The sequence below is a fragment of the Ascaphus truei genome, chromosome 4 (assembly GCF_040206685.1).
Source record: "Ascaphus truei isolate aAscTru1 chromosome 4, aAscTru1.hap1, whole genome shotgun sequence".
Classification (NCBI taxonomy): Eukaryota; Metazoa; Chordata; class Amphibia; order Anura; family Ascaphidae; genus Ascaphus; species Ascaphus truei.
In genome coordinates, this window is record NC_134486.1 from 224,979,517 (window position 1) to 225,002,708 (window position 23,192).

A 23,192-nucleotide genomic window follows, 5' to 3' on the forward strand; every position below is an offset into this window, starting at 1 on the left:
GGAAAAGCAACCAGTTACAGAGGGATTCACACTTAGCTACATTTGTACACAGCATTAAGAGAAGAAATACAAAACATTTCAGGGGGAAACAACCACCTCATATTAGGTGTGAAAAATACTGTATGCAAACACTAGTTAACCTTATATTTAGTGTGTGACATACCCACATACTTTAAAACCCAGAAGTGAACTGTGGAGGTCCTGCACAGAATAAGCATTAAGATGTAGCGTCATTTACTTTCTGCGGGGGTGATGAGGTGTGGCATGAACATTTTGTCTGCACCTCATCCACGACCGACCTGCACTGTGCCGCATGCACCTCATCTGCAGTCAGCAGGAAGGATTTGTGCTGTTATTTATGTTGTTGCAAGTTAGTGCATGGCCAGCAGGTGGCACACTGAATATCTTCGCCTATGATACTCTGAATACTGCAGTAAAGTGCCCCACAGGTGTCTGAATATAAGATAATATGTACATGTCTCTGTCTAATGACCTTGTACATCTCTACTGTTACATTTTCACACTTTATTAACAAAAAACCCTATGCAGTAACCAAATCTGTTTGATAATGTTTGTGCTGTACTGTACATGGCATGGGACATTGTACTTTCTCCATGCCACACAAGACCGGCTTCCAGTTATGCCTACAGTATATGATATACACGTATTGTGCAATTCGAGTCGGGACAGATAAGAGTTCGTCTCTATATGAGATCTAATAGTGGATCGTTAATACATATCCATTCTATGAAAATATGTCAAATCAAAAAAGGCTGGAAGAATTCTATCGATAAAAGACAAAAAGCTGTGTTAGGACCTACAGATAAGTGATACCGTGAAGTGGTTGTAGCCTTAAAATACTTTGGCCAAAAAATGAATTAAATGACCGTTGCTTATGAGAAGATATACAGAAAAGTATTTAACTATATAATATGTCAAGTTATATGTAGCATTAGGCCTTTATGGGGCCTATTTTAGTTGCTTCGATAAGCGACTTATCGAGAATTTTGGGCACTTCTCGAACGAGTTTGCAAGTGTAGCTTTTCAGTAAGCTCCGATGTCACGAGAGTCCGGTACTTTTAACACATTTACCTTCCGGGATCAATTTCATTAGGCAGGACAAGGTAGTGGAATAAAATGAGGTTTATTGTGGTAAAACCAGCAAGCGTACAAAGTAACCCAAAACAGGGAAAATACTCATTCACTAGGGGCCAGGGGGGAGACACCAGCCTCAACTAGGTGCTGGGTGCCTGCTTCAGAAAGGCTTACCCTGTCCTCTCTATGTCCAGGAACACCACTGTACTATATTCGGTATAGCTACCTGGCTTCCCCCGCTGGCCGGGTCTTCGTTCATTTGTAGAACTTTGCAGCATCTCTAGAACTTGCCCTCTGCCTGGCTAGGCATCTCTGGCACCTTAATGCTGAGTTCTTTGCTATTGCAAGCTATGAAAAGCCCGCCTCTGCTTCACCAGACTAAGCCTAGGAATAGTCTGGTACTCTGATCAGGCAGCCCCCTTACATAGACCTCGGTGTCATATGTCTAACATGGAACAGGGAAGGCGGACAATCAGAATACGGATCGTAGTGCAACAGCCAGTCACAAGCTGGAAGCTTATTGCACCCGTCAGATGAGGGGGCGTCCCAAGGGGCTCAGGTAGCCGGTGAGCAGGAAATTCCAACTGGTCAATGGGAATCGTGCCTACGAGCTATAGCTTCCCAATGCCAGCCCCATACCTCCCGCTGGGTAAGCTCCACAGTGTCTGGAGAGAACAAAGAGTCTCCCTCATGGGGAGCTTTGTCTCTGGACCTTGTTCTCCCCCCTTCCCCACTCACCAGATGGCCCGACATCTCACTACTCCCATCCTCCCCTTTGATCCACTATCTCTATGCAGGCATCCTGGCTAATCACATTACCGGGGCTGCCCTCATAGAGATGAATACTCATTTTCAACACATTACATTTCTACAACTTTGGCTCAGGAACTTGGGTGGTAAAACTTGTCTTTGCAACCAAGTTTTAAAACTAAGTTCTGAGAACTTGCTGGCTGAGCAATATTTCATAGGGGATCATACCTTTATTATAATGTATGCACGTAAAATAACAGGAGTACCGGTTACTTTGTCCAGAAACATTTTACACACATTATAACCCTTTTTGCCCCTCCAGTATCCCCTATTAGGGTACCGTTCCCGAAGTCCCAGTTTTGTAGCCATACCACATAAAGGGTCAAAACACCCACATTGTCCCCGGCTTACGGGTGCTGATAAGCGGCCGGGGAACCATGGTTTTAGGGGTAGCTAGCCAGGCTTCACCTTCACATCTGTCACATCCGATAACATGCCAAACTCGCTCAAGAAGTGTTTCTCCCTAATCGGTAGCTCTTCTGCAGACAAACCGTGCGGGAGGTAAACAAAATGCTCAAACTTTGCAAAATTTTGTAGTCTAGTTGCTCCGAGATTCACATTGCGGCTGTAACCTGCAAGCAGCTTGCAAGTTCTGATCTCGCCACTTCAAGGGTGGTGAGATGTGATCCGTGATATGATTCTGGAGAAAAATTATTTTTTTACAGCATTGGATTGAATCCGGGAGTCTCCGGAGCTGACACGCATTAATACCAGTTCCGGAGACCCCCTGATAACATCCTATGTAATAAAAATATATTTACAGGCAGCATCATTACCGTAGCGGCTAACCACTAAGGTAATGAAGGGGTTAAATACCAGTTAGATACCAGTAACCGCAAAGGTAATGAATGGGGTTAACTCCTCCTGCAACCCTCCCGGTAGTCCTAAACACACACCATAGGCCAAATACAACCTTCCCCCAACCCCTCTACCCCAAACAACCCGGGCACTGATATTTAGCTGCTAACGTAATGAAGCTGCCTGTAAATGTATTTTTATTACATAGGATGGAAGCAGGGGTTCTCCGGAGCTGATATTAATGAGTGCCAGCTACCGAGACACCCGGCTTCAATCCGATGTTGTAAAAATTATCTTTTTCTTCAGTCACATCGCAGAATCCATCTCGCCACCCTTCAGCTGGCGAGATCAGAACCGGCAAGTTGCAGGCACGATGTGCATATCACAGCTACCTGAATATCCCAATATTCTTAAAACATGCGAGTTTGAGAACTTTTTGAGCTCCTGGTCGGGTTGTCTGAGTGGGAGAGCAATCGATCGGGGAGAAGCAGGTCACAATCGAATTTGGCATCTTATTGGAGCTTTCTGAATAGCTACAGTACACATGCAAACTCACTCGAGAAGTGCTCAAAACTGTCGATAACATATTGAAGCCACTAAAATATGCCGCACAGAGAGAACAGAAAAAGGAAATACCATCATGCTGATTAGTTCTCCACTCTGAACCTGTAATGTATTTGTGTGCCTGTAATATGCTTTCGGTCTCTGTAGAATAAATTATTATTGGAATAAAGATAACCGCCTCAATCTTGAAGGATCTGAAAGGACCAGTCCGAATCCATTTCCCAGAATTTCACGGGCTTTCCCTTCAAAATCCATTTCTCGGGGTAAAATCTGCCGACAGATTGTCCAACCTCAATCTGCACTAATTAGTTTAAACCCCCCTATATGGCTTGGTTATATGGCTTTAAAATATCGTCCCAGTGGGTTTATAAAAAATCTAAGCCACAAATTGTGTTTATTTCTAATCCATCATTGTATTGTAAGAAAAAAGTATAACAGATTAATCCATCATAGCTACTTTTTAAAACCTGTCGATGGATTAATCCATTGTTAAAATATTGCAACCAGAGTTACCGCATGCCACATAATGCTGCCACGCCCACTTATCTGCACAACGATTTAAGAGAGGCGAGGGTGAGACATAGGAACCTGCAGGGATAAGGGAGAGAGACACAGAGATAGACACTCACACAGTCACACAGATGTAACACAGAATACAGACACGCACACACACAAAAATCTATTTTTGTAAAATATTCTTTTTTTATTAATATTATTTTCTTTGTTTTTTAATTTGTTCCATTTGTTTGATTTATTTGTATAATGAGTGCTGGCAGTGCCATCCAGGGCATGAGAGGTTCTCTTATCACCAACAACTGTTTTAGACTCCGTTGGCAGTGTAGGCAGAAGAGCCTTAGTAGTGGTTGATGTATCAGCAAATGTTCCTGCTGGTACTATACCAGGAGCCGGAGCTGTGGAGCTTAATAAAGTTTTTTGAATTTTCCAAGCGTTGGTTGTGTGGAGTGCTGTGACCGCGGTTACCAGATCCTCCCTCTTACACGTCATATCCGGATAGGAGCACGCCGACACCACGAGGAACAGAGATGGCCACCGGAGCGTTCTTGTAGCTACAGTGCAGAACGGGTGTCGTGAGTACACAAGTATATATGCAGTCATGTTTTAGGCAGTTGTGAGGCTACTTGGCACCGCACTGTGATTTACTGTGGGGTCTTTTCTTTGAAGAGGCTCCGCTGTATCTCTATGGATTGACCAGCCCACTGCCTGCATTATCACTGCTTTCCTCACTAATGATTGTATAGCTTACTTATCAGTGGTGTCAGCTCCAAGTTTTATGGGACAAATGCAGACTCAATAGTGCTGCGGTTCAGGAGACTCGGTACTCAACGGGTTAATACCCAAGTGTCTTTATGCAAAGTACTGGGCCTGCTTCAAACCTGGTTGAAAGCATAAATAGATCTTTATTTATATAGTGCCTATCATTATACTTGTGCGCGTTACAAAAGAGACAGTACAGTACAGGGAATTATAATATAATAGATGCAACAACAAAAACTCAGACAATAGGAAAGGAAATCCCTGCCCTGGAGAGCTTACAATGTAAGTGGTACTGTATGTTGGGAGACTTACAGAGACAGCAGGTGCGGGAATAAGTGCAGTAGATGGCAGTGCTTGGCCACAATGTTTGGTAGGAGCGACTGTGGGTGTGGGACAGTAGCAATGTAAAACATGACAGTAGTCATATAAAAACATATACACATAAAAAATATAAAATATGGGAAGTCAAACTATAATTCATATCAACAATAGATATCAAAATTAGATATCAATCCGGTTCTAAAGAGTATGTAAAAATCAAAAGACAAACACAGACCTCTTTGGATAAAAAATAAATATATTAGGCCACAAGCCACTATCCTTACTTACAAGTAAAGAATTTTTAGTGCAGCATCAGAGGAGTACAAGGGTAAGTTCACCGCAGCAAAGAACACTGTCCCATCAAAATGAGTATCCATAAAACATAACACATAGATACCGTTCTTGTATGGATCACGTCGTGATGTTTCGTTATTCTTCCTGGTGGTAGCTCGTCAAGGGGTGCCTGGTTAGGGTCCGCGTCTCGGGAACACTGCAATCTCCTGCAATCGCAGGGCTCCCCGCACCGTGATCCTCTAGTGTTTTCCGGGTTGTTGTGCCCACAGCTGACGTCTCGTGCCTAGCGTCACAGCATCATCTCTGGCCGTGTGCCAGGAAAAAACTTTACAGTCCTTGCAAACCTCTGATAGAAAGGTACAGCGCCTCTATGCGAACCCAACTAGTTTCGCTAATTCCTAAAACTTTATCAGGGGAACTCTGATCTCTGATGAAGCACCAAAATATACGCAAAACACGTTAGAGTAACTTATTTCACCTATGCCATGTTGTTACCTTACACAATAAATTGGTTTTAATTGAGTTTCAGTATTGCAGCCCTTCCATTTTTGCAGCTGTGCTCCATTTTTCCCTCTACCGGATCTTCTGCATTTATTCAACAACGTCAGGCACGCACATGTGAATGGACGTCATCATATCGTGTGTACAACTATTTCCTTACCACATTAAGGTTTCCAACAGTGGGAGGAATATTGCTGGACACTATATTTAATAGCTATAGGGAGGTAGTTCACCTAGGAAGAGAACCGGAGAGTACTGTACACTAACAGTCACTTTATGCACTATCAACCAATGGACATTATATAGGTACCTTCCCTTTATTCTGAGCATGATTTCTTGTACACAAACCAGACTCCATGATGCCTACACAGTCCTTTCTTCAAGCAAGTTTACTTTTTCATCAGTCAATAAACTGCTATTTTGTAGCCGTGATTTGGAAGCACTGATTCTTTGAACTTTGTTTCTTTGTTGTCTAGTTACGCTTGTACTCCTCTGATGCTGCACTAAAAATTCTTTACTTGTAAGTAAGTATACTGTAGGGGCTTGTGTCCTAATATATTTATCTTTTATTCATCTTAAGAGGTCTGTGTTTGCATACATTTGGAGGTTCCCTGGCAGAACCTTGAGAGGCCGAGGAACCCAGCCCTTTGAAGACATCACATTTGATCCTCTTCGTCTCAAACTGCCTGGACTATTGGTAGAGCACAGGTAATCTGTTTGTTTGTGCCGATTCTAAAGATCCCTTTCTGATCGGATTGGCATGCTTGGCAATTCGGTAAGCCAGGGGTTCTCAACTCCAGTCCTGGAGACCCTCCAGCAGGTCAGATTTTAAGGATATATCTGCTTTAACACAGGTGGCTCAATCAGTAGCTCTGTCAAAGGCTGTGCTGAAGCAGGGATATCCTGAAAACCTGACCTTATGGGTTATCATGAGGACTGGAGTTGAGAACCCCTGCTCTAAACCCATGTCACATAAAAAATCCATGTCTAAAAGGTTTTTTTATAAGCGGTTTCACTCCAGATCTACCAATCTGATCAATTTGTCAACAAAAGCATCCAACTCTGATTTTTTTAGGACAGTTGCAATTATCATAGCTCCATTATGCAAAACGCTTCTAAAATGTTGACTTTTTTTACGCCACCTAAAAAGTGACGAGATTGTATTGCTAGTAACATCCAGAAATATACAATACAGACCGGCGCCACTAATGTCCAATGGTAGAATAAAGATTGTCCAATATGGGAATGTTCTCACACGGATGGTAACTTTAAAAGTAGTTTTCTGCTGTATCTTCACTGTGTGAACTCCATCAACATGTTTAAAGAGAAGAAAAACAAGAAAATCACATCATAGTGCAGATATGCAATGATATATAACACCAAACAAGACTAATATTACACAAAACATATAACATATAACATGTTGATGGAGTTCACACAGTGAAGATACAGCAGAAAACTACTTTTAAAGTTACCATCCGTGTGAGAACATTCCCATATTGGACAATCTTTTCTACCATTGGACATTAGTGGCGCCGGTCTGTATTGTATATTTGTGTTTTGTATTGCTAACTAGGTCTTGGAGTTAGTATCACCTGGCAGCCTATTAATTTAATATCACTTAAAATACACATATTATTTCTTTTAGCGCTATATACACTCATTTTTTCTTGTTTTAGTAACATCCAGAGCCTAAAATATGGGTTTGGCTGACAGATCAAAACCCTTATGTCAGATTGTAGGGGTCCTCACTGGCCTGCGGTACCAATCCTGTGCTTTAAAAAAAAATGGGAAATAAATACACCCCCCTCCCCCATAACAGATACACAAATACAGTTCAGTAATGGGCAAAATTACTGTTATGCATATATGGAAATTAGTGCATTTGCCAATTAAAAATAAAACATTAAGTTGCAGAAATAAAATAAATATAACTTGCACTCACCCCTGTCAGGCTGCCACGATGAAGGCAGTCCTCATCCTCATCACCATCCATGTCCTCCGTTGCCACAAACAATGCAGTACAATAACAAATACAATCTAATGTCCCCTAACCGCTTAATAAACTTAGTGGTTAGTAACCGCTATAGTAATTAAGGGGTTAACCCACCCTCTCACACTACCCACACAGGAGGTCTAACTACCCTCCCCAGGCAACTACCCCCACCATTCACTCATTCATTGGTACAATGGGTACATCATGCCCATGTAATATGGGCCTGATTTACCACTAAAGCAAGAAATGGTGAAGGAATAAAAAAAACAGGCCCAAATAAAACATTACATTGCAAAATGAACGTATTACTAATGTCAATCAAACAATTGAATGGCACACTGGGTACATCATGCCCATATAATATGGTCATGATTTAACAGTATGCCAGTCAATGGTCAACCTAAAAAATCACAATCGCAAACAAGATCAAATGCATTCAAAACAATCTCAAATTAAAAACAAATAAAGAATTAAACCGAACAAAATTACCACCAATCAATGAATCCAATACAAAATAAAGACCAGAATAAACAATTAAATCACCAAAACAAAACCATGACTAAATAAAATAAATATCTAAATAAACTGCATCATTCCAAATCAAAATTCAAAAAAGAATCCAACATTAAAAAGCAAACACCAATCAAAAGACAGAAATAAACAATTTAAAACACCAGCAAAAATGCCTGAACACTACATCAATATGCAATATAAATAGCATACAAATTTTAAAACAAAGAACCAATATACATTTAAAATACAAACAAGTAAGCATTTGCCAAAACAACCATTGCTTCTTACTGTATGTATGTATGTATGTATGTATGTATGTATGTATGTATGTATGTATGTATGTATGTATGTATGTATAGCCCTAGAGGGCATATATAAATATATTTCGAATACATATGAGGAAAAACATATGCAATCACCAAAAAAATAAAATAAAAAAAAACCTGTAAATTAAAAATAACATACATTCTATTTTTTTCCTTACCTTTAGTAGTCATCATCCTCCAATTCCCGGGGTTACCGCAAGCTCTCGAACTTATCCACGATCCCAAACAGCAACGGGCCACAGGTAAAAAAAATCTAAAATCCTTTTCTTCTCTCTTTTTCTTCATATGTAAATTGTAATCCAATGTTGGCTCTTTCGATGTCTTCTATCTTCTTCTATCTTCATCTTCTTCTATCTTCATCTTCTTCTATCTTCATCTTCTTCTATCTTCTTCTTCTTCTCATTTCCTCACTTGGCATTACCATCTTTGTGTTAGGCTCTTTAGCCTACTAACGGCATTTGATCTGAGCACCTGTGGTCAAATTTGTATTATTACTTTCATTCAGTATTGTTGTTATTTTTCACTCACTTATTGTGAGGCTTAATACTTTTTGACCTTTTGAGTTTTTAGTATGTTCAGAGTGCAAGATTAAGACATTTGTTTCAAGAGGGAAAAACACACGTAGACATACCAGTGTAAATTCCTAAAATAGTGTAGATTAACAAATGAGATGGTTGAGTTGACTCGGATTCAGATTCACTCAGGTTGCCAGATGTGATTAAGATACCTGGGGAATCACCGGCACCACAGTCTGTGTAGTTCCAGTGTTTTATGACATCTAATAATAAAAAGTGAATATTAATGTACCTAAGGATCATATTCAATACATTGTAATATATTTAGCTTTGTGTTACAGAGTTTGCTAAATCAGCTTAAAAAATGTGTTGCTAAAATTAGCCATACAGATTTAGCAGACATTATTATTCCCATAACACGATGTGCAAATAATGAAATACCGGGAGCTCTTTACTTAAATGTGGTGGTGATACGTGACAATGAAATATCCAAATATTAAATACAATGTGAAAATGTGACTATTCAAATGTGCAAATATAAATGATAAATATAACCATAGATACGCTGCTCAGACCCCCAAAAAAAGAACGTCCTCGTAGTTCTTGTTTGGAAAACCTTCTTGGCATTGGGGAGCGCAGGATCAAAGGAAAAAAAAGAAATAGAAAAAACATGGTGCATTATTGCAAAACAATGGTATGATCAAAACTGAGAAATCCAATGATACCAGAATTCACATGGTGTAGAATAAAAACGGGCATAGGTGTAAACACTCAGGATGTGTTGATATGGAATAATTCCCTCTGGCTGTACCGAACCCTCCGTCTCTCTCCATGCAACAGATAGGACACAGTAACAGGAATGGTAGGTTAAAATAACAATTTTGTAATAATTAATCATTGTAACATCAATACTTATGTAGCTATGTCTGTTTTTGGCTACTAATCTGCCCTGCTTAACATGTAAGTCCTGGTACTGTGCAGTCAGTGTTAGGTCCAAACCGGGTTTTCTGCTGCAGTGAGCAGCTCCCTTGAGTGACAGCGGGGGTGGGACAAGGCCGGTGTTCTGATCAATCCTGGGCTCAGACCTTGGACCCTCCCCCAGGGTACTTAAGGGGCTGCACATGTAAATGTAGTCGATTGTCTCTCCCCTGAGAGAGACTGTCCCACGGAAGAGTATGCGCAGGGCTCTGGCCACCTTCCATCCCCTCCCTTAGGGGAGTGGGAGTGAGGACTATACCTCCTACTCTATCAGGAAGTAGGGGAAGAGTTAGGACTGACCCTTGGGGCCCATGCCTGATGTTTGAGTCAAGGGACCATTGGAAGGCTGGAGGCCAAGTGTACCAGTTGTATGCTGATACCATGTTGGTAAAGAATAAAGTTTCTGTTTTTTATATACTACTGCCTGAGATTGCAATCTATCAGGGGGAGTATCAGAGTGTTCTCCTGCAGGGATTGTCTCTAGCATCCCTGCAGCCTGTAAGAGATGGAGATGCTGAACCACCGAGAAAAGTACTAACCATCACCCCAAAAGCCTGTCCTGTCTTCCCCATACCACCGGCGGAAAGCTCAACATCCTGTGAACCAGCAGGTAAACAGCACTACACACATTTGTGATGGTGTAGGGGTAACCAGGCCATCAATAAAGGTATTATGCCCGGCTGGTTACCAGTGAACCATATTTGTGCATTTAGAGTGTAAGCTCTTGGACCCATTGATTGTACATGAAATGTATGTGATTGTGCAACAATAAATTGTGTGTGTTTTACCTTTTCAGGAGTGCTAACCAGTGGAGATTCACAGGCTATGAGTTTCAAGGGGGGTTTTGTGGTAAAAGTGTTGTCACATTGTGTCTAGGTAGACGGGGCCCAGAGTTGCTGGCAACCCCAAAAATGTATCTGGGACTCAATTCAGAATCCCAGGGACATATAAGCACCGACTTCCGGTCAAAATCCTCCCTTGAAAAAAGTTATGCGACTCACTGCCAAGTTCCCTGCTTCAGCACAGACCAGAAATGTAAAGGGGGCATAGGGATGTGAAGTGTCCCTAACACAGTCAAGAGGTCCCTAGGTTAAGGGGGGTACTCATTTAATGCCCAGGTCACCCAGAAGCTGTATAGGGCGTGATTCACCACTAAGTTTCCTGCTTCAGCACAACCCAGAAAGGTAAACAGGGCATAGGGATGTGACATGTCCCTGAAACAGTCAGGAGCCCCTAGGTAATGGGGATACCCAGTAAATGCCCAGGTCACCCAGAACCAGTATAGGCGTTCGGGGGGTACTCCAATCTGATACAAGATTGTGATGGGACTTTTAAAAGTCGAGTCCTAAGTATTGTAGAGAGTGTGGGGAATATGGCTAGTAAGAAATAATGTGCAGCTTCTTATTCTATTTCCAATAACCAAAAGACTTAGGATATTTTTAAAGTTTATATTTTAGGTAACAGTGTGTTTTAAAACATATGCTTGTTCACAGTATAATGGGCTGGGACTCTCAGACAGTGTGCCACTGTGTCTACTCATACAGTGGGGATCAAAAGCTAGAGAGGAAGTCTGAGGTGTCAAAACCATTTGGACAGGAGGGAAGAAGTCAAGTACCCACGTCCTCAGATCAATGGACGCAATTTGAATTTCCATTTGGCCCACCAGACTGGCTGGAGCCTATCACCGTGGGGGGCGCTGAGGGAATCAAGGGTCAGAGATACCAAATTTTCCATACTCCTTGGTTTATTCAGATCTCCAGGTAACCCTGTGCGTCCTATCAGCTCCTTCTGATTAGTTGCGGAGATTTTAACCCCTTGCGGCCATGAGATATTTAAGGTTCTCCAAAGTGTTCTCCAGAGTTTTCAAGTTGTAAGTCTCCAGAAAGAAAAGGGCTGCTTCAGCGTAAAGCTGACTGGAATATTGTCTGTCCTGTTTTTGCAACTATGATCAGGAATAGGATTCCCTGTAGATAGGAGAGTTTAGGTTCTTACCCCACTTCCCAAGTAAGTGTGTATTTTTGCTGTATTTTGTCTAACATTGTGTTTCTGCTTATTCCTGTGACTAAATTTACAATTTTATTTCATTAACTTTTTTTGCTCAATGCATGATCCTGGTAAAAAGGTGTAAATGGCCTGGTCTCCCATGACAACCCTGTAATAGGCAGATCTCCCAGATGGTGGGGAAAAACCTGTTATACTTACATGTATCATAAGTAAAAACCAGTGCAGAGTCTGAAGAGGCTCTCGCCCTTAATGCCGCTGCTTTCACGGAGTGGATATCCCCTGTGCAGTTCCGTCTCTCACTCAGCTGTGTGCACGTTCTCCAGGTACTGTAAGGTGGCTAACGTCAGATTGATCTCCTCCTCGTCTTGTATTGTATTGTATGTCTTTATTTATATAATGCCATTAATGTACATAGCGCTTCACAGTTGTAATACACGTGGTAATCAAATAAATAACAGATAATATAAATCAGGTCATGGGAATAAGTGCTACAGACATAAAAGTAACATTAAGGAAAAGGAGTCCCTGCTCTGAGGAGCTTACAGTCTAATTGGTAGGTAGGGAGAAAGTACAGAGACAGTAGGAGGGAAGTCTGGTAAGTGCATCTGCAGGGGGCCAAGCTATATGTATCATGTGTCCAGTATAATCCACAGTGCTATTCATATGCTTCTTTAAGCAAGTGTGTCTTAAGGTGGTTCTTAAAGGTGGATAAAGAGGGTGCTAGTCGGGTATTGAGGGGAAGGGCATTCCAGAGGTGCAGGGCAGTATGTGAGAAAGGTTTAAGGCGGGAGAGGACTTTAGATACAAAGGGGGTAGAAAGAAGACATCCTTGAGAGGAACGCAAGAGTCGGGATGGTGCATAATAAGAAATTAGGGCTGAGATGTAAGGAGGCGCAGAAGAGTGTAAAGCTTTAAAAGTGAGGAGGAGAATTAAGTTTGTGATACGGGATTTGATCGGAAGCCAGGAGAGGGATTTCAGGAGGGGAGACGCAGAGACAGATTTAGGAAAGAGTAAAGTGGTTCTAGCAGCAGCATTTAGGATAGATTGTAGGGAAGACAGGTGAGAGGCTGGAAGGTCGGACAGCAGGAGGTTACAGTAATCAAGACTGGAGAGAATGAAGGCCTGAGTCAGAGTTTTAGCAGTCGAGCAATAGTGAAATGGGCGTATCTTTGTGATATTGTGGAGGAAAAAGTGACAGGTTTTAGAAACGTTCTGAATGTGAGAGGAGAATGTGAGAGATGAGTCGAGTGTGACCCCTAAGCAGCGTGCTTGGGCTACTGGGTGAATGATCGTACTTCCAACAGTAATGTGGAAGGAGGTAGTAGGGCCAGGTTTGGGAAGAAGTATAAGGAGCTCTGTTTTTGCCATGTTGAGTTTAAGGTGGCGGAGGGCCACCCAGGATGATATAGCAGAGAGACATTCAGAAACTTTGGTTTGTCCACCAGGTGTAAGGTCGGGTGTTGAAAAGTAAATTTGTGTGTCGTCAGCATAGAGGTGATATTTAAACCCAAGAGATGTTATTAGGTCCCCTAGCGATAGTGTGTACAGAGAAAAGAGAAGAGGTCCCAGGACAGAGCCCTGGGATACCCCCACAGAGAGATCAATAGAGGAGGAGGAGATGTTAGCAGAAGAGACACTGAAAGTACGATGGGAGAGGTAAGAGGAGATCCAGGATAGAGCTTTGCTACGAATACCAAGAGTATGGAGAATGTGAAGGAGAAGAGGGTGGTCCATGGTGTCAAATGCTGCAGAGAGGTTGAGTAATATGAGCAGAGTGTAATGACCTCTGTCTTTGGCAGCATGGAGGTCGTCAGTTATTTTAGTGAGGGCTGTTTCCTTGGAGTGAGCAGTGCAGAAGCCAGATTGTAGAGGGTCTAGGAGAGAATAGGTGTTGAGAAAATGGAGCAAGCGAGAGAATACAAGACGTTCAAGGAGTTTAGAGGCAAAAGGCATGAGGGAGACAGGTCGATAGTTAGAAAGACAGGTGGGGTCAAGCTTGCTGTTTTTGAGTAATGGTATACCTGTTGCATGTTTGAAGGAGAATGGGAAGGTACCAGAGTTAAGGGAGGAGTCTTGGTAAATCACGAAGTGCTGTGGTGCCGTGATTTACAAGATGATGAGGAGATCAATCTGACGTCAGACACCTTACCTGGAGAACGTGCACACAGCTGAGTGAGAGGCGGAACTGCACAGTGGATATCCGCTCTAGGAAAGCGGCGGCACTCGGGGTAAAGACCCATTCAGACTCTGCACTGGCTTTTACCTATGTTACATGTAAGTATTGAAGTTCCACTTATTTATTATTATAAAAGTGTTTTTTTAATCTATCGTTCCTGTTCCTGTGTCCTATCTGTTGCTTGGGGAGAGACCGAGGATTCCTGTCCAGGCAGAGGGAATTAATCTGTATCAACACATCCTGAGTGTTTACAACTATGTCTGTTTTTATTTTGCACCATGTGAGTTCTGGTATCATTGGATTTCTCAGTTTCATATATACCATTGTTTTACAATATTGCACCATGTTTTTTCTATTTCTTTTTTTCCATTGATTCTGCGCTCCCCAATGCCAAGAAGATTTCCCATAAATGTTCCCATGTGTTAATTAATGCTACTACATTATTACTGCAACCACCATTGAAAACAGTGATAATACATGCACTATCTCCTTAATGCATGCCATATTTTCAGAGTTATTTCTTGCATTATTCCACGTTAACAGGGGATATAATGTGGGCTAGGTCTATACTTGCTTTTGTCTGTAAAGGCCAATAATATAAATAACATTTACATGCTCTATCTTTGTATAAAAATCTTATGACGGTTTTAGGTATTTAGCAATTTAGTCAACAAAAAGTGAAATATTAAATGAATCATAGACAAATAATCAGAGAAAGATTAGTATTTGTAATGTGTTCTGTGCTTACCTTTTCCATGAGCCAAATTTAATATTAGAGATGAAATTAGGTTTCCCCAAATTCGTGAAGACTGGAAAATGAGGAAAAAGATTCCAAAATATTGGTTGATCATATGCATTTTAATTTTGCCTGCTTTCTCTGCGTATTGCGTTGCACTCACAGTGATATAGGTACATTTTGCTGTCCAGAAAGAACTTCCACCCAAACCTACGATCACAGATGATGGAATTAGGGTGTACCTGAAAAATAATGAATTTCTTTAAAAAAGGCAAGTTTTATTTTATCTATTTAAAGTTATGAGTGCTTAATTTTGGACACTTCATGGTTTCATCATATTATGTTTAGTTGTTCATCCAGACATCTTCCCAAACACTTTGTTTACATTATGTTTTTTATGTTCCTGTTTAATCTTATTTTAAATGTTTCAAAGAAAATTTGACAGTGATTGAAAATGTAACGCAGATATATCCAGGGCTCAGCACATATGTAAGCATTGGCTCCTTTGCACCCTCTGCTCCCCACACTTTTTATATCATTACTGTGTTTTTCAAATTTGACTCATATTTCTCTTTTTTACACCTTGTGATTCTATCACTCCCTCCTCTTTGTTACAGTACTTCATCTCTATATCTCTCTCCTTTGCCACCTCACCTCTTTCTCTTCTCTCTCTAACACATCATTGGCACCTTGTGCATCTCTCTCTCTCTTATTCCTCATCCTCCTTGTATGTATCTCTTTCTAATTTGCAACTTCAAATCTCTCTCTACCCATCCTTTGCCATGTTATTTTTCTCCATCTCATTTAATTATTTGGAGGTAGTGGACTCACTCATTATCTGATTCTCCATCACTCACCCGTCCTCTGTCTCTGCCACCCCATGTCTTTTGTCTCCCTCCTTCTAATAATAATAACATGTTCTTGTATAGCCCTGCTAGTTTTACATGGCGCTTTACAAAGGAATTTCTGAGGCATAGGAAGATAAAGTGACTTGCCCAAGGTCACAAGGAGCCGACACCGGGAATTGAACCAGGTTCCCCTGCTTCAAACTCAGTGCCTGTCAGTGTCTTTTACTCAATGAGCCATTCCTTTGCCTTCTTTCCATTAATGTGTCTCCCACCTTTTCTTCCTAATATATTGCCGTCATTTTAAACTTAATCGTTGTCTCCTTTGCTCCTGTCTCTTTCTTCTTTGTCCCCTCTTGTTTCTTTTCTCTCCCAGCCAGTCTGCCCAGTAACTGCGCAGCAAGAAGGTAGAGGCAACAAGGAAAGCAGACTAAACAGAGAAGTGATGGTTTTTTTTTGGTTTAGCTGCTCAGAAACACAAAATGGAAATAGCTCGCTCTGAACTGTAAGGGTGCTACTCTAATAATGGCTTCCTAGAAAGCTACATAAATCAAAAAAGGGGGGAGAGGAGAGAGAAAATATCTTTTAATGGGTGCACTCCTACCTCAAACCCTGAATAGGTGGTGTGTATATTGTATTTTCACATCACATATTGGGTATAAATATACCCTTATATCTCTTGGAGAAGAACCTATTAATGTCTGAGGGGCCTGTGCAGTTAGCACCGATAAGCCACTTATCGCCAGCCTGTCGCCAAAAAAGCCTACTGCTATTCAGTAAGCAGCGATAAATCGGTGATAAGAGACGTTTTCGGCAAAAAAATTGCTGAAAAAAATTAATCGTCAAACGCACGGCGATAAGCCACATTCCAGCACTTTTTCAAACTTGCTCAATTCTAGTAGCCCTGTAGGAGAACATGTGCAGAGGTACACAATGGAGACTGTTGTAAGGTGAAATTATAACAAGGCTTTATTGTGCCTGTCGCTTTAAACAGCAAAAAATCAACATACAGTAAGCGAAATAGTGAGCCAACCAAAAACCCCTATCTCTGCTTTGGAGACTATCTATACATGTAGCTCAGCCCTCTCTGACTGGGTTGGTTAGCTAAGCTATTTACCAGCCCCAAATCATGGAGACATTTATCAATACACATACATAGATAATAGTCTTATACGAAAAAGTCTTATCTGTTAGCTGGGCTGCTGTAGGGGAAGCTTCTCTGCTCTCATGGAACCGCACCCTTGTGTGCACAGAAAATGTCAGGCTCCAGGTTAGAATCTTGTCCTCTTTGTCTTGTGGTCAGCTTGCCGCTCAAGACATCTGCCCTTCCTTGGTTCAGCCTAAGGACTAAGGAATCTTTGCTCTGTCTCCAAGTTCAGCTCAGGTGTGAGCAAAGGAGTCTCTCTTCCTGTCTCAAAAGACAGGCTTTTCTAAGCCCTCTAAATCAGGCAGGTGGTGTTAGTTAATTGCCTACCAGCAGTTGACCACCACACTGCTGGATTAGAGGCACCTTTGTGAACAGGGATAAGTCCCCTGTTACATACCTCCCCTGTTTGTGGGAAGCTCGGGCTTACCACGGCCAAGGCCCATCCTTCCACTCTCTTTCGAGATCTTTCTGTGACTTGAATGAGAGTGGATGGAGGAAGAAAACCCTCTGTCCCGCTGGAATTGGACCCCTTTCTCCAGTTTATTTTTGTCTCCTCCCGAAGGTGCTTGAGATCAGCACTCCTCAATCGCTTGAGGAGGACTTTTTCCAAGTAAAGTCTTTTTACCGAGTGCGCTGTCATGAGATTTCCGTTGCGTCGGGCACTCCTCTTTTTGTAGACAAACTGTATGGCAACAGTTGTAGAGCAGTTAGGACTAGCCTTTAGAGTTTTCTGCTCTTGAAGCAGTCTTTCTGCACCTCCTCCACACAACGGAGTCGCCAGTTCAGCTTCTTTGGGACTGAGTGGCACCTCCACCTCCCTTTCCAGAGAACGTCCTATCTTTTCAGCTTCCTCAGCTAAGGATTCTTCTGGCTTTGATTCTGCACTCCTACCTCTGTTTGTTGCCGGTTCGGCAGCTGTAGGTTTGGCTTGTGCTTTCTTAGGTGGTTCAAACTTCGTAATCTTGTTTTGAAGGTGCGTGGAGTCCCCAACTCTCACTGTACCGTTGTCCTCACGGGCATTAGTTACTGTGGGATACTGGTGCTTGGGCAGAGCCAATACCTTTTTCCTTATTGGAGGAATCTGTAAGTTACTGGTCTGCAGAGTCTCAACCTGTTTGAGTGCGTCTTGCAAGTCTCTTCTCAGGGAATTTATCTGCGCACTTTGCTTTCTCAGAGTCTGTATCAGTGTCTCCTTCATATTCTGGAGCTCTGTAATTTTTGTCGTCAAGGTTGCCGCTGCGTCTGTTTTCTCCTTGGTGTACTGACTCAAGGGAATGGAACAGTCTCTCTGTTTCTCCAGCTCTTGCTCAAGTTTCTGGGCCTTCTCCCGCTCCCTCTCATATAGAGTTACCTGGTATCGAAGCTCTGTCTCCAATGATGTTCTGATGACATGCAGCGTGGCCCTTATCTCCTGATACTGCTCTGTGGGGATGTACTGGGTATTCAGACGTTCCTGCAGCGCTTGTACCTCTTTAGCAGCCTGCAGCTTTTCTTCCTGCAGCGTTTGCTGCTTCTCCTCGGTATGCTGGAGCTGCGTACACAGACCTTGCAGTTGGTTCTGCAGTCGGTGCTCTGCTTCAAACTTTTCATCTTCCAAAAGTTTATTTATTTCTTCAAGCTCATGCAGTTTTTCATTCTTTTCCTTGACGTGTTCTCTCAACTCAGAATTTTCTTTTTTTAATCTTAAATTTTCTCTTTTTTCAGTCTCTTTACTATTCAGGGCCTCCTTGCAGTCCACCTTCCATTTTTGCACATCTGCTTGGAGGCGGGCTGTCTCCTGGCGTGAGACTTCCATCTCCAGGTTTAGGTTCTGAAGCTCCTTCTGAGAGACTTTGAGATCTAAGTTAAGATGTACTGCTGCGGCCGAGTTTTTTCGAGCATTTGCCCGTTCTCGGCCGCAGCAGTAACCTGGCGCGCGCCGGAGGGTGCCGGGCGCGCGCCGAAGCTGCGGAGGAGCGCCCTCCGATCGGGGCTTTCTCCCTCCCGCTGCCGGGTCCGCCGGGTCCCCCGGAACCCCCTGCCGCCGTCCCCCACATCGCGGGACACCAGGGCTCCCTCGGGGAGCCCTGGACGCGCGTGCAGGGGGCGCAGGCACCCGATGATGCGTGACCGCGCATCGGTGATGCGCGGCACGCTGAGGGAGTGCGGCTAGCACGCCGGGGCATCCCCCGGCTTGCGGTGCTAGCCGTGCTCGGATAAAACGTGTCGCCTGTGTAGGATAGTTTTCTTTGACATATCCAGCTCCTCAGTGAGACTGTGAAGGTCCTTTCTGGAGACTTCCAGTTCTGTGCGGCAGCTGTTGATCTCATGATGTGAGGCATCCAGTGCTCTGCGGAGTGTATGAACCTCCTTCTGAGATACGTCTACGTCTGTCCGGACACTGTTGACCTCCTGTTGTGAGGCATTCAGCTCTATGCGAAGAGTGTGAACCTCTTGCTGGAAGATTGTCATCTGCTTCAGTGCCTCCTCATACTTCCGCTTCAGCTTAGCCATCATTTTATCAGATTGGCTCTGCTTTTCATCCATGGCGGAAATAGTAGAGTTTGCAGTATCTAGCTCAGTCTTGAGATCGTCCAATTCTGTCCTGGCCAAAGAGTACATTGTGAGCACATCTTACTGTAGCTTCACGTTATTTTCCGGTAGCCGATCACAGTCACGCCTGGCAACCTTCAGGGCATTCCCAGGGCTGGTCAAGGGATTGTCACTCACCGGTTCCGCTTCCCTGGGATGGTTGGTTGAGTTTTTTCCACTATTAGCACCGGACAGACACTTCTTTGGGGTACACGACTTCTGCCTTGGGCCCTCTGGATATTCGGTCATCCGTGGGACGACTTCTCCATTTTCTAGAGGCTGAAGGGCATTTCGGACCCCCTTTTCCTCCGCAAGATCTGCAGATGTGTCTGTTCCTTCCACAGTAAGTGAGAACCGCTTTTCTTTTTCTTTTTTTGCCTTTTTGTTTTGGATGACACCGTCCCCTCAGGGATACTGGGGTCTCCATCTTCATTTGAAATTTTAGCAGCGTCACTGGATCCACCTGGCTTTTCTTGCAACTGTAATAGCTGACGGAAATATTCGGTGATCCACTGCTCGCGCTCTTTCTCCCGCCGATCATATTCTTCATCATAGGGAGCGGTCTTTTCAGTTCGTACCGAGTTCAGGCACCCCCACCATTCTTGGGGTGTTTTGTGGGTGTGACTCGGTTTGGGTTCCCCATAAGAGATGTCTTCCTCCTCATCGGACTGGAAGGGCCACTCTTCCGTGGGGTAGGGTTCATTACAGGAACACTGTATTTTGTCCTCCATTTTGGAGCTATCAGGTATATTTTTCTTCCTGACCTCAGGAGGCGCTATTGCAGCTGTGGTCACTGTATTTGCTAGAACCCCCAATAGTTGTAGTCCTACAGGTGGGCATATTTTGCTTGTAGAGGTCATAGCTCTCACAGGCCTCTCTGTAGACTTTTCCTTCCCTTGGGTAAGTTTTACAACATTAGCATTGCTGTGCATGCATTCATTCTCAACGTCTGAATAAGGCCTGAAGGGACACTGCTCCGTGTGGTGGGGTTCTTTACACCAGGAACACATGTTCTTCCCTATTTTTACAGAGTCTGTATTTGACTTCAGCTGGGTGGCCATTTTAAATTCCCAGGGTTCTATTTCTTTAAATACAGTGCTTGCTAGCTGCCCATTTTCTGGCTTCAGCAAAGGCATTTGCTTTACACTATTTACTTGCTATGTCCAATCCCTCCGCTTCAGCAACAGAATTTGGTTTTCTGCTTGAGTTCAGTAATTTTCAGTCTCATCTTTGGGTATTATGGCATTCACACTTCACACTTTGGGTGCCTGTTTTGCTCCCAAGATACATAGGCAGACTTTTTTACTTGCAGAAAAAAAAACCAACATTCTTTGCAGTAGAATATTTCTTTCACTCCCGGCAGGGTGACTCAACACTCAGCAATTGGCTTTGGAATACCTTTTACACAGTTCAGAAATCCCTTTTTCCCCGGTAGGGCAATTTTACACTCAGCATTTGTTTGCTAAAAAATCCCCTGCTTCAGCACAGTCTTACATCAATTTTCACACTTTTCTGCATATACTCCATTCACAGCTGGTAGTAGTCCTATGCGGTGTGGCAACCTTTATTTGCAAAATCAGTACCGCTTGTGGGTCACCATCTGTATTCATTGCTTCAGTGAAACTTTTGAAAACAACAAACACCTATCCCTTTTAAGGGCTGTCTCACTTCTTGAACCCTGATTATGGCTGGAACTCAAAAACCCCTATTTCAATGACCATATTACACTTTGTGTTAGGCAAATAAGGTTTACCTGCTTCAGCAGTCTCTCTCTCTCTCCTCTTGGGATTGGGGAAAAGAGTCCATCTGTGGTTTTGTAGGTTTCAGTGCAGTGTAAGTTTCCTGCCTGGGTGTGTATCCCTTTAATTCTGATCTCTGCTGCAGGTGAATCTTTGTTTTTGTTGCTCAGGTTTTGTCATGGAACAGGAATACCCCTGTCTGCATTTCTGTCTCACCCCCCCCTTGTCCTTGCAGCCCTGCTTGTCAGCATGCTTAGTGGCAGCTGTATGTATTTGGTTCTACATGCAACTCCAATGCTTGTGTGATAATACAGTGCCATTTCCCCCTTCCCAGCAGTTTGCTGCATTAAGATGCTACATTTTGCTACATGTTGCAGCTTCTCCAGGCACTCCTGTGAGTTGCCATGGCAGCCCCAGCCTTTCTCCCAAATGGGTTAGTCTGCTGTCTCCCCCTCTGTTCTGCCCACAGATGGTTTGTCCCTAGACTATCTTACATACACTGCTTCATCCTTTCCACCATTTTCCCTGGATTCGTGAGTACCTCTCTGTAAACCCTGTAATGGTGCTGAAGGAGAATCTTTTCACCTCCCTTGATCACTGAGCACACACAGAGACACCTACACCTCTACACAAGAGACTGTACCTTATCCTGTTTTCCCTCAATAAAACCAAGAAAAGAAACAGATCTTGTCATGCTTAGGAAAGAGGGCGAGTTGGCACTATCTGAGCTAAGACATAACCACGTGATCCTCTAGCTTCCAGAATAGTGAAAAGATTATCGTGTGCCTTACAGACACTTACAGGAGCTGCTACTCCAGACTCCATTATACAGAGTGGCCTCTACAGCAGTACAAGCAAGCAGCTTACACAGCTATACAGAGCAACCTCTACACCACACAAAGGAAGCACCAAGCAGCTAAAACTGCGAACAGTCTGCAGCTTTCACAGACAACCAGTAGCTCAAACTGCACGGCAGCCTTGCAACAAACAGTGCTTCTCTCACAATTCCTAACTGCCTTTTTCTCTGTCTGAGTCCACCCGCTGCTCAGCCCCACAGTGAGGAGCCAACGGACACCTGTAAGTACAGCTACCCCAACGCTGCACGCTGCAGGACACCGCTCGGCATCATCTGAGACAGACGCCCATCGCTGACAAGGTAAAAGACCGCACGCCACACGCACTGGCAAAAGGCCTACACACACCTACAGCATGGCAGAACACAGAGCCTCACCAGACATCACGCAGGAGAGCGATCACTCAGACACAGAGACCGCCGCGCAACTGCAACAGGCGCAGGCAGGCGCAAGGCCTAAACGGACAGTCACACTGACAGAAAAGGCCCGCGAAAAATATGAGACTGACATTGAAGCGCACCGCGCTAAATTAGAGTTGGCCTGGGAAACAACCGCACTTGGGGTATGCAATGTCGCCGGCGCTGGCAATTATGTGCAACAGCTCGATCAGGGGATAACTCAATTGAAGGTAGACAGCTCCGGCTACCAAGCGCTGTCACAGGCATACTTCACCTATCTAACAAGAACTAACACGGAAGATAGCATACGAGAGCGCGACCTACAAAAGGCGATTGACCTAGAACGTGATGGCATCGTGCAAACCGCCATCACGGAAGCTGAGAATAAGAGGAAGGACCTTTTGCAGGAGACCTCATCGCAGCGCTCAAGCATATCCAGGCACTCATCTACAGTACCGACACACTTTATTCGAGTGTGGTCGGTACCGCAAGCCGGGAAATCTCCCGGCTTGCTAGTGGCCGCCCCTCGGCGTGCCGCGCGTCATAGACGCGCGGTCACGCGTCTTCGGGAGCGTGCGCCCCCTGCACGCGCGTCCAGGGGCTCCCCGAGGGAGCCCTGGTGTCCCGCGATCGCGGGACAGCGGCAGGGGGTTCCGGGGGACCCGGCGGACCCGGCAGCGGTAGGGAGAGCGCCCCGATCGGAGGGCGCTCTTCCGCTGCTTCGGCGCGCGCCCG

The 23,192-nt window shown here is 43.7% G+C and overlaps 1 protein-coding gene across 1 annotated transcript in view; it reads right to left on the bottom strand.

Moving 5' to 3' along the window:
- Nucleotides 1-23,192, bottom strand: part of LOC142493241 (protein unc-93 homolog A-like) — a 141,355-nt gene that overhangs the window by 83,738 nt on the left and 34,425 nt on the right. Inside the window, exons 3-4 of the mRNA XM_075596928.1 lie at nucleotides 14,916-15,145; nucleotides 9,125-9,271 (exon numbers count right to left, since the gene is read on the bottom strand). Coding sequence (XP_075453043.1) covers nucleotides 9,125-9,271; nucleotides 14,916-15,145 — 377 coding nt within the window. The remainder of the gene's footprint in view (nucleotides 1-9,124; nucleotides 9,272-14,915; nucleotides 15,146-23,192) is intronic.